A 16,709-nucleotide genomic window follows, 5' to 3' on the forward strand; every position below is an offset into this window, starting at 1 on the left:
GTTTGTTTGTTGGCTGGCCATCCCTTCTTGTGAAATCCAAAGAGCACAAATAAGGAGTCAGATTTCCAAAGGGAACTGGTGCGCTCCACATAAATTTTGAGAGCATGGACCACATTCCAAGGAGGCCTCACCCACCGAGAGGTCAGGTGACTGAAAGGTCGCTATTATAATTTCCTGATTAATGTGGAAATTAGAAACCACTTTAGGAAGAAACTCAGGGTGAGACGAAGCACAGCCCTGTCCTGGTGAAATATCAGAAAGGGAGGACGACAGGAGAGCGCCCCCAATTCAGACACCCTCCTGGCAGATGCAATTGCCAGAAGAAATAGAGAGTCTTAGCCATTAACCACTTAATTTCCACTGAATGAAGTGGTTCAAATGGAGGACCCTGGAGGGCCCGAAGAACTACCGCCAAATCCCAAGGAGCCACTGGGGGGACAAAGGGAGGTTGAATCCGGAGAACACCCTGGAGAAAGGTGTGGATGTCAGGGAGCGGAGCAATTATACATTGAAACCACACTGACAGCGCAGAGACATGAACTTTCAGCGAGGCCCGGCGTAAGCCAAGGTCCAATCCAGCTTGAAGGAATGCCAGCATTCTGGAAATCCAAAGCACCTGAGACAACAGGTCCGGACGTTGAGGGAGAAGGAACGGAGTGTCGATGGAGAGACTCCGAAGATCTGAGTACCAATGACGTCTGGGCCAAGCCTGAGCCACCAGCAGGACCGTGCCCAGTCTTGCTTGAACTTCCGAAGAACTCGAGGAAGCAGGGATACGGGAGGAAATAGGTATGCAAACTGGAAGGTCCACTTTACTGACAGACTGTCCAACTAAGCTTGCTTTGGCAACTCTTGTCCTGGACCCGTACACTGGAAACTTGTGATTGGGACGGGAGGCCATGGAGTTCCACCTTTGGCAGTCCCCACTTGTCCACTAGGAGTTGAGAACACCTCTTGGTGACGAGACCATTCCCCTGGATGCACGTCATGACGGCTGAGGAAGTCAGCTTCCCAATTGAGGACTCCCAGAATGAACCTGCCGAGATGGCCAGGAGGTGACACTCTGCCCAAGTCAGGATGTGTGACACTTCTGTCATTGCTGCCTGATTTTGAGTGCCTCTTGATGGTTTATGTACGCCACCGTGGAGTTGTCGAACTGAACCTGAACGGCTTCTCCCTGGAGAACATGTCTTGTCATCATGAAGGACCTGTACACAGCCCGAAGTTCCAAAATGTTGATTGAAAGAATTGCTTCATCCGCTGTCCAACGGCCCTGAAATGAGTGCGGGCCTGTCACCGCGCCCCCACCCCGGAAACTGGCGTCTGTTGTCAAAAGAACCTAGTACAGGATCCAAAAGGGCTGACCCTCGGTGAGGGACAGAGACATCATCTGAGTCCTGATCCGGTGGGGAAATCCATTCCACTTGGATAGTATCAGCCCCTGCAGGGGCCTTGAATGGAACTGGGGATATTCCACCATGTCGAAAGTGGACAACATAGATCCCAGGACCTGCATTGCTGAGTGTACAGACACCCGGCAGCTGCGCACCCGCAGTTGCAGAGAGGAGATCTTTTCTGGAGTTAAAAAAAATTCTGCTGATGAGAATCCAGAAAGGCTCCCAAATGAACCATCCTCTGTGAGGGAATTAGGGAGAACTGTTTCCAATTGATCAGCCACCTGTGGGCTTGTAGACTACCGATCGTCAGGTGCAGATGTTGCTGAAGTACCTCCGGAGAGCCTGCCAGCAAGAGGTCGTCGTAGAGGTGTGGCAGTAGTCGAAAACCCTGACTCCGTAGTTGGGCTGCCAAAGGGCAGCGCCCAAAACTGGAAACTGAAATGTTGTTGCAGTATAGCAAACCGCAGAGAAGGCAAGTAGAAGGAGTTATGGGGATATGAAGGTATGCATCCTGAATGTCCAGTGGTACCATGTAATCCCCAGGTTCCATAGCCAGTATGATGAATCGCAAAGTTTCCATCTTGAACCTGGGCACCCTGAGGAACTTGTTCAAAGATTTGAGGTTGAGGATAGGCCGATGAGACCCATTGGGCTTTTGAGCCAGAGAGAGAGTAGAATAGTAACCAGTCCCGCGCTGAGATAGTGGAACTGGAACAATTACCCTTGTTTTCAACAAGGACTCTATGGCTTCCTGGATCTGCAATGCCTTGTTATTGTCCACAGGAGGGCTCATGCAGAAAAACTGGTGGGGATGTCTTCGAAGGAATGAGAAGGCGTACCCCCGAGAGACCACTTCTTTTACCCAAGAGTCCTTGGAGGTGAGGCACCAGCGCTGGGCAAACTGAGGAAGACTGCCTCCCACTCTGGGATCTCCCAGAGGGAGGCCCATCCCATCAGGCTGATGATTTATCCTCTGCCTTGGAAGAAAGAAGTCTGGCACTCCAGGCATGTTTCTTAGGCTTAGAGGTCGACTTGGCCGCTGATTGTCTAGGAAGAGATTGTCCTTTGGGCTTTTCTTGAGAACGAAGGAAGAGGTTCTAGCCTTTGAAGGCGCAGATGCCGATGGCAGAAAAGCTGACTGATTTCGCCAGTGTGTCTACAATTTTGTTCAGATCTAGACCAAATAATTTCCCCCCTGAAGGACAAGGCCTCCAGGCCCTTTTTGGAATCAGCATCCGCCCACCAGGAGCGTAACCACAGGGAGCGGTGAGCAGACACTGCTGCGGCCGAGACTCTGGAGGTCAGTAGCATGGCATCAAAAGCAGCCTCACCAATAAAAGTAGCGGCATCCCCCATGTGGCCCACTAAAGGCCTTTGAGCCTCAGGAGCCTCCACGGGGAAGGTATCCTCCAGAACATTTGCCCAGCTCTCAATTGCCTTGGCCACCCATGAGATAGCCATGACGGGCCACAGCTCCCGAAAGAGTAAATCGATTTCAGGCACGTCTCCACCTTCCTGTCTGTAGCATCCTTCAGGGAATACATAGGCAGCGTAGCACTTTTAATCAGGCGAGTAACATGAGATTATACCACAGGCGGTGATTCCCACTTCTTGCATTGACCCTCAGGGAACGGATAACATTAGGCCAAACGCTTTGGCGGATAATAGATCTTACCAGGCAACTGCCAGGCCTCCGCCATGTGGTCTACCAGCTAGTCAGAGAGAGGGAAAACTGCCAAAGTCACCTTTGCCTGTTTAAACTGAAGGTGTTTGGATTTAGGGGCAGGAACATCATCCTCAATATCAAATATCAACCGGACCGCCCTTACCAAGGCTGCAATATTCAAAATTTGATTTGATTCAAGCTCCACCTCCTGTGCAGGGGAATCAGAATCCGACCCCTCAGCCACTTCCCCATCATCCAATGACACGTCTGTGTCCGATAGCTGCGTAGACTGGGATGACAATACAGGATGTTTATATGCCTTCTGAGGTCTTTCATTCCGCACCATGGTCTGAAAGGCCGTAGATGAAGTTGCCAAACTCTGAACTGAACTAGATAAAACATCCATACAGGGTGGATGTACAGCTTGCGTAAGTCCCTGGAAGGGAATGACAGACTGTTGTGGTACCAGAGGGGATTGAATATAGAGCGGTAAACCTTATAGGGAATGATAGTCTGTAGCACAGGAGTAGACTGCAACAACTGCAGGATACCCTGAGAGGGAAGGATGGCTGGTTGTGGTAACCCTATATGGAGCAAAATAGCAGAGACCGTCAGGCGATATGCAATGGAGGCCAGTACCTGAGAAAAAAAACGCCCATGGGGGATCCTGTCCCGTTATAGGGCGGTTTGAGGGGCCAGGCATCTGATAGTACCTCACACATAACCCATCCTGAGATAAACCCTCCTTTCCTACCCCTGAAGCATAGCACTTGCAGGAGAGAGCAGAGTAGGTGCAACTGTGCGCTCAACCTCATCGTCGGACATGTCCAACAATATAAAAAAATATTATATATAAATAAATGCGCAATACTAGACACTCACAATGTATGCACATCACTGGTCCAAGAATATGGCACCGTGTAGCACACAACCGTATGTGACAGACCTCACAAATACTTGCGTCTATGTATGTGAGATCAAAGAAACCTCCCTATATACACTGTAAGGGCTGTAGAAAAGTAAAGGGTTAGCTATAGACTGACAGAATTGGAAAAAAAGAAAGTCAGCGCTAATATAAGTCACAAACAATGCAGATAGAAATCACCTATTGCAACACAATCAACCGCCCAGATTCAGTGTTTGGGAAGGCTATAGTGCTGTATACACTAACTCCAAGGGAAAGGTATACAGGACGACTGGTCCGCACGCTGTCCAGAGAGATCTGCGATGTACCATTGAGAAAATGGGCGTTGGAGACCTCAGAGGGGGCGTGGCCGTAGGAGGAGAGCAGCTCAGCTAAGCCAGACCTCAGCGGAAAGGTGAGCTGAGGGGAGGTGCCGCTAAACAGGGAAGGCTGTCTCCACTGGCCGGCAATTAACCTCCAGGGACGCTGGTACCTGCTACCAACTTCAAGTCCCTGGTGGTCTAGTGGACGCGCAGGGTACGGGGGGGCCTTCCGCCACAGTCAGCAACTCCGGTCTGTCCCCAGAGACCGGAGGCATGGCCCGCTAACACGTGGATCACCGCAAGCGGTGATTCGCTCTTACCTGTCCCCGTATGTCCAGCAGCAGTCCTGGGAGTCCCGCGGATCCCGGCTAGCACAGACCCCGGGGTCCCGCCGAGATCCCCAGATCTGTACTGGCGTTGTGGCAGCGCAGACGTCCTATGGACAGTCTGCCGCTGCCCGCTATGAAGAGTCAAAAGAAAAAAACGGAACTCCTAAAATAAATTCAGCTTTGGGGCTGCTAATCAGCCTCTCTGCGCAAAACAGTGACCCGACTCCAGCCGGGCACCAACTAGAATGGAGGTGCCTCTGGCGCGGGGTATAGAGGAGGATGGTTCCAGTGCATCCTGGGAGCAAAGCTTTTAACTGTGTGGTTCTCTGGATCCAGATCCATCACCTACACCCCCAAGGTCTCCCTGTGGAGTCTATGGACCCTGAAGAAGAAACATTTTTTTTTAAACTATATAATATTCCCTAAAACGTTAGCATAAATCCATACCAAACACATTTATTTGATGTGCACTTTAAACATCTATAAAATTTGCAATGGTCTTAAATGCCAGTACTTTTAGTTAAAGGACGTGGAGCTGAACTTTACCTAAATATTGTAGGATAAAGCACCTAACTAAATGATTTTATGATTCGCCACGGTAATTCTGAAATGTATTCTAGCTTAGCCTTTTCTAAAATATCTCAGTATTATGGATGATGGCTTAAAGTTTCAATTTAACAGGATACAAATGACCTTCTAGATAAACGCAATTTTATTACATCCGGTATATCAGTTTTTCTTTTAGATTTGTGCAAAAACCATGCTAAACTACACTACATTACCTACACTTATGAAAAGTTGCATAGGTACCACATTACTTGCAGTTTGACATTTATTGCCAGAGGCTGCAGGAGCTACATAATACCACTGAGCAGATAAAGTACTACTGGTGACAATACATACATTTAGCAGCAATAAACAGAACAGACCAGATAGGAAAGTAGTTTGGCAATAAAAGGAGGAAATATACTCACTTTTGGAATACTATAATGTCACCATCCATAAGCTCATCTAGTGCTTTATCAAGGGACACATCATAATCTTGAATGCGTTCAGTTAAATTGGGTTTAACTTCCTACAAATGGAAAAAAAAAATTAGAATATTAAAAAGTTAAGACTTTATTCGCTAAACAATGAAATGGAGATGCCGGTATTTGGTGACTGCTATAACCTTTTTTTGTACTTTGGACAACACCACTGACAGTTTGGAGCAATTCTTTAAAGTGAGATTTTAGGGGATCATTTCTGCAGGTGTGAAATAGCCAATTTATCTGCTGATTTGACAAATGACATTCTCACATTTAAAGGTTTTGTCACTCACAATATCAAGCAATCAGCATGGCAATGAATGTCAAGTGGAGCTCCCAGGTCTACTAAATTTCATCCAATAATACATAGATGTGCCATCATGCGCCCTATAAGAGTGGATCGCTCCCAGAAACCGGAACCATCAGAAGACTACTGCATATCCATCAATATTGCCCCCAACCCCAGGATTATTGTGTAACTAAGCTGCAATTTGGACTAGGTTAGAGGCTTACATTTTACCAATGCTAAGCTCCTCCCTTATATTTCACCCAAAAAGCAATGGGTAGTGGACATAATGCAGGCAAAATAGGCCACACTTGCTGCAATAGACTGTGTGCCTTTCTTTCAAACATACAGTGAACAGATCCCATATGACCTTTGGACAATTACACAGTCAGACCTCACTTTACCCAGTGTTCTCCCCAGAAATTTTTTCCAGCCAGCTGGCATCAAGAAGTAGCCGGGTGGGGCCTTCGCAATAATGTTTTATTGCCCTGACCTTATAATGATTTAACTTGAAATCACATTTTATATAGTAATTCTCCTCCTAGAGGCCCAGTCATCTGATAATGAAAAAGCTGCAAAGTCTGTAGGACCTGGTCCTTTTTATACAGCTCCCAGATACTGCCCCCACTTGTTGTATATGTTGGACATTAAACGTTGCAAAGTGTAGCAGTATATTTCTGATGTGTATCTCTGGTGCCGGTAAGTACAAAAAAAAAAAAAATGTATCTGAAACCAACAACAAAAAGGAAATGCTTGTTGTGCAAGCATTCACTACCACCGCCAAAATACGGGAGAGAAGGAAATAAATATTTGCTTACTACTTATACAGTAGTTCCAGCCAGGCACAGCTAATTGGCAGCACTGACCTAGTAAGCAGACAATAGACTAATGACAGCAGTCATATGCTTCTCCTAAACGGTGTGGTTGCCAGTCACTGTCGGTGAAGCTTGCAGAGAGGGCCAGTGTGTGACCTGGTTGGGCAAATCCTAAGTATCCTTTCTTTGAGCCAGGAAACTTGTTATGGGAGACCAAAATGTTTAGACTCCCCTGGCCATTCATCTTCAATGGCCACATTATGCCCATGGCAGTTAAGTACAGGTAATGTTTTATTTTTTTAAAGGTATAGTAAAAAAAAAATGTTAAAAGTACAACAAAAAAAAACCCAGCAGATGAAAAAAATATTTATACATTTTTACCTCATAGAGGATAAGATTAGTTCCTTGCGGAAATCCAGCTCTCTCACACATAACCGGCAGTAGGTCACCTGTTGGCAAACGGGATGATTAAGAATTACACGACAATAAATTCTCTCAAAAAAATCCTACATTTTTAGAGACTTACGTATTTTACAGGAAATGGGGGTGTAGATATGTCCACAGTAATTTAAACTCCGACTTTTTGGATCATACATTTTTAAAAAGAGCATAACATCATCTGTAGAAAAGAAACAAAGATTAACTGTATGACCAGCACTGTGCAACGTGTGATTTGGAAAAATGTTAAGAAATGTAAAAACAAGATATTCAGAGGACACATTCATTACTGTTTTCAAGCACAAGAGGGGCATTCGTTTCCCAAACATCTGTTCATGCAATATAAAAATGCAAAGTTTGAGTAGGGAACATTAGAAAAGCTGCATAGAAATTGCATCCTAATGTGATCCCCAAATGAAAGCAGCTGCAATTTATTGGCCTACAAAGGGCTGTATGAAAAGGTGAATTCATTCTGTTTGCATTTAAAGGGTTGGTTCTGAACAAAGCACCTACATTTAAGGAACAAAATATAGATACATTTATAACGTACACCTCTTGGGATATTTCCAAGCAGTTCTGATGAAGAAAGGTTATAAAAGACTACCCATTTAATGTAAAGCAATAGGTTCACAAGAGCTACTCAAGAAAAGCGATTTTTAATGTCTAATAGTGTGAAGAGGCTGGAAAACATGTCATACAAAACCCCATAAAAAACGTCACGAGGCAGAAAGAAGAATATGGAGAGGATAGCCTACACTTACGATCTTTGTCGAACTTGGGAAGTGTTGCCCCACTGGCAGCCATTTCTGGATCTACAGTTTCCAGAAATATTGTCCACGGATTTTCATTGTCACTCAGCTCAATCATCTAAATGACAAATGTAAATTTAATATATAAATAATAGTCCAACATCAACCTTCCAAATATTATGCAGAAATCACTAGCAAAGCACAAGTTTGAATGATGGCTCTAGCACAGATAAAACAAGTTGTTACCGAAAATATACTTTAACTGGACAAAATTTGAGTCTCGTAAATTAATATGTAGTAAAAGTCCAGCAAATTGTTACATCATCTTGATTCAGTCCCACTTGCTTAGAGGACTGGTGCATACAGCAAGCAAGAGACTAAGGAGAATGACATGGGTTCAGGGGCTGTTAACATTTTTTGGAGCCTTGAATTCTTCTTTAAACAGTACAGAGACTTTGCTACTCAAATTTATAAATAAAATAAAATGATTTACTCTCAAACCTGAAGTTAGAGGGCTTATACCTAGTCCTTTAATAAACAATTGATAAATACACACACAGCCTGCACGGTAAGCTGTCATTTGTACACAATGAGAAAGTCAAAGTAAACTTCTCGTGATGAGGTGGCTAGGGCCTCTATGGCCCTCATAGGGTCACTCTAAAACAAACTCTAAACTGCCATTAAACAAGCAAATTAAAGAAATAAAGAGAAAACTAAATCTTTACAGAGTTTGAGACTTCAAACCAAACCATTAATTCATGAGCTCCATCTTATTGGATAACCTCGTGTCTTATTATAAATTTAAATTCAAAATGTGCCACAATTCTTTTAAAGGGACACTATTAAAGGGACTTTTAAAGGGACAGTCATTAAAATAGAGAAAGCCATATTTAACATGGCAGAAGCAGAAGACGACTTTTCCAGGGTCAACTGGAAAACTAATTCATTGAATACCCTCGTGCTTTCCAGGCTGGGAATAAATTATAAAGGTGGTCTTATAGCAGAAAACAGGACTGACTAGTTATAGAATTTGTATTACACTTTTTAGTGACAATATTTTAATAGGAAGACCAGACTCCCTTATGGCTGCTGTAATATTGTCAAAGACTAAAGGCCCTCCCTTCTCAAATAACACCACACACCCTCGTACCAAATCAGCTACTGCTCTGTTGCCCCACGGCTCCTCTATAACAGAATAGCATTATCTTCTAGGAGCAATTGTGGGATGAGCAAACACAATCAGTTTGCTACTGGAGCAGGAACCAAATGGCTTTTGCGGTATACATTATGTAGTTGTCCTGCATAGTAGGATTTGTACCAAACAAAAAAAGAAAATAAAAAAGATAGCTGCTGTGAAGCATTACAAAGGGAAGGTATGATGACACCGTTCCCCCAATCTCCATTTATATTCCCACTGTAAAGGGCAAGACCAGTCCTTGATCCTATATTGTACACCATAAAGATTAAAAAAATTAAATAAAAAAATATGTACAGCAAACAAACACTACTGTGCAAGTATACTGAGGGAGGTAGGAGGTCTGGGACTGCCTACAAATAGGAAAAAGTTTAGTTACATAAAAATGGTACTAGATTCATAGCAATATAAAATCCCACATACAACATAAATACATTGTACAGTAAAAACAAATGACCAGTATCCCTTTAAATTAACAAGAGATTGCATCTAAAAATACCACACTAATTACATTCAGCACATGAATCCAGAAGAGAAGGCTTGCAATATATATTGAATATTTACAGTTTTGCTGCAATCTGCTTCATAATCCAACATTGCTGGCCTTTTAGTTCCATTGCTCCGAGCTTGCATGGGCCATAACCGAATTTGGTCTTGTGGAAATCCCTGCAAGAGGTAAAAGCAGTATGCCCATTTACTTTTTTTTATCTAGTTACTGAAATGTGAAGAAAACATGGGAGATATTTAATAGTGGTTTATTGATGTCTGTGTAAAACTAAACTGTACATCTATAACAAGCACAGTAGCTTGTTTTACATCATTTCATTTTTAAACAGTTTGATAATGTTTTTAGTAGGAAATGGTGTACAATACTGCATCACAATGAACGTTACTAGTACAGCCAGCTTCCTAAGTTGCTTTCCATTATGTCATATCACCAGCTGAGCATGGTGGGTCTTCTAAAATGCATAACACAGTATTGCAGTAACATAAAAATACCATACTGAAAGGCTGACAAAAAAACCTTGGAAATCTAGAATGACTGAATTATTTTGGTGAATTTGCTTACCATAGTCTGTGACAGATTTTGAACAAATTCAGCCAGCGTGGAGTTTTTTAATACTTTGAACACAGTGTATTTAACTTTCTCTTCATCGTACATGTCATTCCCTTGGTGACCACAGAACTGATCCTCTGCCACTATCTGAAAGAATTAAACATATATGTCAATATTATACTTGTCCGCATACACTATTGCTGCAATCATGCTAAATAGCCCTTCTTGGCACCCCAGGTCCCTTGCGACTTTGTGCAGATAGTCTTTTTGCCAGAAATTGTGTCTTAGTCACAATCAAATGTGACAAACTGCTTCAAGAGACTGCACTGATTAATTTGATATGCAACACACATCTGTTTGCGACTGAGTGTGAATCTGTATACACAAAGTGCTCCAAAGCAACGGCTTTTTTGCACACCTAGCTCTATCGTGCTTCATATACAGACTGATGCATATATATATATATATATATATATATATATATATATATATATATATATATATATATGCATTTGGATTTTTGTACTTGCGTTGAATCCTTTTCTCTGAATCCATCTGGGGGACACTGAACCATGGGGTTGCTTGAGGGACCTAAGGAGCTGGCACTTAGACTATAACTTTATGGGAGTAGCTCCTCCCCTCTGCAATTACTCCTCCCCTCTGCAACCCATGCCCAGGGAAGCCCTGTACTTTAGATTAGTTTTATTTTATTTATTAACTTTATTTTTACTTAGTCTGAGATGTGTGCTGCATCATCAGTGACACAGCGGGTACACACTGGCCATTGTGCCTGGAGGATCAGATGACATATCATCTAGTGTGTACCCTGCCTAAGATGCATTCTAGAATCATCAGATATGATTTCTATAGATGGAGCATGCTCATTCTGGAATACATTTGGATGTCAGGGAGACTATATGCAAACCAAATAAAAGTTTAGGATTAACATTGCCAACCTCATGATGCCTCATATCAGTAGTAAGGTTCAGTTAAGAGATATTTTCACATGATGAAAGCAGACATAGTGGACTACTAACCTGTACTTGCATGTACAGATGAGCTTCCTGCCGTTCCTTTCTTTTCTGAGCTTCTATCCGCTTTTCTTCCTGTAGCCGCTCAACAAGTTGCTGGGGAATATCATTATCTGTGACCGCTTGTAAAACTTCATCTAAAATAAAAGATATAAAAATATCAAATATTTATCCCTGCAATCGTTCCAATGCATAGCATACAGATCTAAATAATAGATGGGCTGGTATATGGCAGTATGCGATACTGCCAAACTAACTTGCATTTCCCGAACCACCACTTCAACCCCTGCATATATGTATATATACACACACACACAGATAAGGCTTCTGAGGGTCAAGTCTTTAGGATCGCTGAACTCCTTAGTGAATTATTAAACCCTCATATTGTATGGTATGCGCACATTAGGATACATTTTTTATTATAACCAAATTAACATTACTTCATACATTACAGTCTAACACAGCTTTGTAACATTGGATACTCCATAAACTACATTGTAAAATTATTGTTCTCAAGAATCAGCTGTGGAAGGGACACAAACTGGAAATCAAATGTACATACAGCAAAATGCTTCACTTTCATGTTACTTGCCGAACATTACTGGGTGTTTCAAAAGCAGAGACACAAAATTCTTCTATTCTTTGTTGGTGGGAAAGAGGGCATACAACCATTTTCAAGTGGAACCATTTTATTTTTTACTATTTGGGTACGTAAATCAACTATTAACAAGTAAATCAATTTGATCTAAGCTTTTTAAAATATATACATAGGCTTCAAGTTCTCTTTATTGGAAAAGTAAGAGACTAAACTACACCCTTTTAGAAACATTAACAGAAGGAACACAATTGAATAGTACACCATTAAGTAGATTTAAAAGACACTTACTAAGCTTGGATTCCCTGATGTAAACCAGCATGTAAGCATTCGTACAATGCCGTACAGATAAGTCATCATCATGGCCTCCATAATTATGCTCAATAGCTTCCTCCTTTGTACATCTTGAGACAACGTCATCATCAAATTTACACCACTGGAGAAAGAAGAAATGCATCTCAAAATATAGGAATAACCAAAGGATGTCAAGTGAATGGCCCCAAAAGCCAACACACCGGCCGGAGTCATTTTCCTATAATATTTAACAGCATGGGATGCTGTGGCTTAGCACAGCTATTCCATCCATTCATTGTTATTGCATCATCAAAACATTTCACCAGTTATTTTCCAACACTACAGTGACAACTGGCCATAGAGGTCATGCTTTGAGACTATTAGGCAGCATCAGATATCCAATAGACTTCTTTGAAAGGATTAATGAAAAGGTAGCTATTAATCTTCCTTTATTTCCACCAGAATATTCTAATGAGTAGCTAATTTTGGAGGCTACCAAGGTCTCTATGAATAATTACTGAAGTAAACCAGTGTTTTACTTTAAGCAACCAAATTCTAACCAGGGCCAAATAAAACCTCAATGTCCTGAAACGAAACAAAAAAAAAAAAAAAAGAAGTTTCAAGACCTAGCAAAATACATTTCATGTAAATAGTTGCAAATCTGAATTGAAAGTAAATTAACATTAAAATATTATTAGGACTCTGACAAATGAAAACATAGGACCTGACTGTAGTATTCTGCTGCGTAACATAGGAAAAATATTTAATCTGACAAAATTCCCATCTGATTTTATATTACAGGACATTTCATCATTATTATTTTTGAAAGGCCTGTATAACACTAGAAGGTTGCCCATTTTCCCAAATGGCACTCAAAATAAAAGACTTATAGGCCATCTCAGGCAAAACAAGACAGAATGGAGCTAAACCAGGGGTCTGCACAGACAGGTGTATTCTTCATGTTTGTGTTCCAAATGCTGCCCCATGAATACCTTGCCTATGTATATGATCGTAACCCGAACGTTCTAATATTTATAAAAGGAAAAAGATACTGCATTTCAGTGATTGGAGTCAGAATAATATATCACCAAGTATTTCCTATAGTTCAAAAACGGCCCTCAAGGCTCCCCAACAGTTCAGGTTTTAGAGATTTCCATGGTTGATCACAGGTGACTTAATTAGTACCTCAGACAATTTGATGTAACCACCTGTGCGCAACCATGGATCTCTCTGAAACTGGAACAGTTGGTGAGCCTTGATAACCTCTGCTATAGTTATTACAAGAAGCTCTGCTAAACAATTTAACAAGAGGCAGCCAAGGGCAGAATGTGGAAAGACAGGGCAATCCTTCAATGTGTTGCAAAGATACAATAAAACATTACAAAAGTGTTATTAAACCACTATGCTAATATAGTGTAGTTATATTAAACTGCAAGTGAAAACATTAATGTGGGCAATAACTGCCATGTAGAATAAAAAACCATTGATTTAAAGCAGCAGTATTTTTATTTATTAACTACCTTTCCATTGCCTTTATCATCCTGATCACATACGTCACTGTAAATGCCTCCAGTAGTTATCTATTTCAGAGAAAAAACAATAATTTAGGAGAATATTTGCAGGACGTGGGCTGTAGACTGACCTCAGTAAATAAACAGTTTTACCCTTCATGTTCACTAAGTAGCCTTCAAAATCATGAACTAGATACTTGAACTGTAGAAACAAATGTTAAAGTAGACTGCATAAAGAATTAAATACATTCAGTTGGACTGCTGCTTTAAATTGATTAACTCTCACAGGTCCAGGGCAGTATTGTACACCACTGAGCTAACAATAACCAAAATAACACTCTCTCAAAAGGTAATTAGTTCTAGAACACTAGGATTCCAAAGTTTTAAGTCACCTTAGTCCCCTAGATTGGGTAAACACATACTTTGCCTTCTCCTTTGGGATTCAAATAAACAACATAATGCCCTCCATGGTTGTCCCCACTGTGCACCAATACGGCATGTAGTATGTAGTTTGCAGGATCCTTGACATCAGGCTTTTGCAGGAATTCATCCAGTGGTAATTGTTCTGGAAACTCAAACCTGACAAAATAAGTAAGTGTTAAACCAAAGCAACAACCTACACCTGGAAAATGACGTCAGCGTAGAATCAGAAGTACCACTTCTAATCTTTGGGTACTTGATCAATGTAATTATGCATTCTCTATATTCAATGAATTGTTCATAGAATTTCCACACTCAACAGTCAAAAACACAATTAAAGAGGGGGAAAAAAAATGAAAGCTATCATGCGATTAAAGCTGTGCATGGCTCACCCAGTGAACATATACGTGCTGCAATACAAAAATCTACAAAGCAGAAAACAACATGAACTTCGTTTTATATTTTGGAGTGCTATAGGACCTTAAACAGAATAAACATCATGTGTCCCTTTAGAAGTGTTATTTTGGGGATTTTCAAATCCACTTGTCCGTTACGTGATTAGGGCTGCATGTGTGATACAACCAGTACCAAGATGCGTTCTAGGATCTCAGACATTATTTATCCTTCTTTACCTTAAAATCAGATTACCTGCAATTATTTATATTGTATGACCATAAATTAAACAAAGTACAGTACAGTACAGTAAAGAGTATGAATTGGACCCTGCCAAGTTAACTCCACTGATATGTTTGGAGCGGAATCGGTATGTTATACCGATGGATGGGATGCCAACGCTGCATCCTGATCGTGAAGATCGTGAAGAATCCCGACAGGGGCCGGTGAGTACCCAATATACCCCCATAGCTCTCCCTTAGTGGTGCCTAACGCTAACCTCCCACCAGTGCCTAAACCTAACCCTCCACCCCCTGTGGCTAACACCTAACAACGCCCACTTACCATTGTTCGGTATGTCGGCTGTCGGGATAGATAGGCATTGGGATTTCGACGCCTATCTTTAGTCCCGTGTCGGGATTCCAACAGCCAGCATCTCAGCTGCCGGTAATGTGACTGCATTCCGATTGGAGCAGACATCTCAAGATGTCCTCTGCCCAAGGCAATTGACTACCTAGAATTCTTCTCCGGTATCTCTAGAACAGGTCCAGTTAAAGCACTGATCAACACTCATTTTTGGGGTAACTGTGGTGCTGATTCAGAGTATGACCATCGGTTTTGCTAGATTGTCTCTAATATTTGAGATACACGGATGAGAAACATGAAAAACAATAGATAACGGTCAGCTGACTGCTGGTTGGGTGGCCAACCACTTCTATACGGAGGGGGAATATTCTTGAATGACCGTTGAGTGAACAACAAGAGATATGGTAAGAACTTACCTTTGTTATCTCTGTTTCTACGAAGTCCATAGGGTTGACCTTGGGGTATAGCTGGATCTGGATCCACGGGCACCATGCCTCCTCTATACCCTGCCCCCGAGCTACAGCACCTCAGTTGGTAAGCAGCTAAGGCCGGAGGAGGAGACTAAACAGAGAGAAGGAAGACTGGAGCACACAAGAAACCATACTCTCAGAAATGGGAGACGGAAAACCAGTGACCAGCCACAGCCCATATGAAGCCAGGTGCGTCAGGGCGGGCGCCCTGTGGACCCTATGGACTTCGTAGAAACAGAGATAACAAAGGTAAGTTTTTACCATATCTCTTGTTTTCTACTTCAGGGTCCATAGGGGGTCCACAGGGTTGACCTTGGGGATGTCCCAAAGCAGTTCAACTAAGGGCGGAGACGCTCCTGTGCCTGAAGGAGTACCCGGCGCCCGAAGGATGCATCCTGAGAGGCGAAGGTGTCAAACGCATAGAATCACAAAAAAGTCTGAATTGAAGACCAAGTGGCCGCCTTACACAGCTGAACAGCAGAGGTGCCACGTCTAGCAGCTCAAGAGGGACCGACAGAACGAGTGGAATGAGCCTTAACAGAGGCTGGCACAGGTAAACCCTCCTGTGTATAAGTCTCGCAAATAACGGAACAAAGCGAACCGGCTAATGTTTGTTTGATGGCAGGCCGACCCCTCTTGTGAAAACCAAAGAGGATAAACAATGAATCAGACTTCCTAACCGAAGCAGTCCGGTCCACATAGATTCTAAGCGCCCGGACTACATCTAAGGAAGCCTCACCAGCTGAAAGACCAGGTGACTGAAAAGCTGGCACAACAAGTTCCTGATTACTGTGGAACTTTGAGACCACTTTAGGCAAAAACTCAGGACGAGTGCGGAGCACCGCTCTGTCCTGGTGAAAAATCAGAAAAGGAGGGCGACAGGAAAGCGCCCCCAATTCAGACACCCTCCTGGCAGAAGCAATCGCCAGGAGAAAAACGGGCTTAAACGTCAGCCACTTGAGTTCCACCGACTCAAGAGGCTCAAAAAGAGGACCCTGCAAGACCCGTAGTACCACCGCCAAGTCCCAAGGAGCCACAGGAGGCACGAAGGGAGGCTGGATCCTGAGAACACCTTGGAAAAAGGTGTGAACATCTGGCAGTGTAGCAATCAGTCGTTGAAACCACACGGACAAAGCAGACAAATGCACATTCAGAGAGGCAAGGTGTAAGCTGAGGTCCAAACCTGATTGAAGAAATTCCAAGATTCTAGAAACTCGGAACAT

At 42.5% G+C, this 16,709-nt stretch overlaps 1 protein-coding gene across 1 annotated transcript in view; it reads right to left on the reverse strand.

The window, feature by feature from the left end:
* Window positions 1-16,709, reverse strand: part of USP7 (ubiquitin specific peptidase 7) — a 161,103-nt gene that overhangs the window by 47,260 nt on the left and 97,134 nt on the right. The window contains exons 13-22 of the mRNA XM_088466762.1: window positions 14,041-14,197; window positions 13,628-13,687; window positions 12,105-12,249; window positions 11,225-11,355; window positions 10,200-10,334; window positions 9,695-9,796; window positions 7,948-8,053; window positions 7,275-7,367; window positions 7,130-7,197; window positions 5,594-5,694 (exon numbers count right to left, since the gene is read on the reverse strand). Of these exons, the coding sequence (XP_088322888.1) occupies window positions 5,594-5,694; window positions 7,130-7,197; window positions 7,275-7,367; window positions 7,948-8,053; window positions 9,695-9,796; window positions 10,200-10,334; window positions 11,225-11,355; window positions 12,105-12,249; window positions 13,628-13,687; window positions 14,041-14,197 (1,098 nt within the window). The remainder of the gene's footprint in view (window positions 1-5,593; window positions 5,695-7,129; window positions 7,198-7,274; window positions 7,368-7,947; window positions 8,054-9,694; window positions 9,797-10,199; window positions 10,335-11,224; window positions 11,356-12,104; window positions 12,250-13,627; window positions 13,688-14,040; window positions 14,198-16,709) is intronic.

Source organism: Taudactylus pleione, unplaced genomic scaffold (genome assembly GCF_031769625.1).
Source record: "Taudactylus pleione unplaced genomic scaffold, aTauple2 ptg000066l, whole genome shotgun sequence".
Taxonomy (NCBI): Eukaryota; Metazoa; Chordata; class Amphibia; order Anura; family Myobatrachidae; genus Taudactylus; species Taudactylus pleione.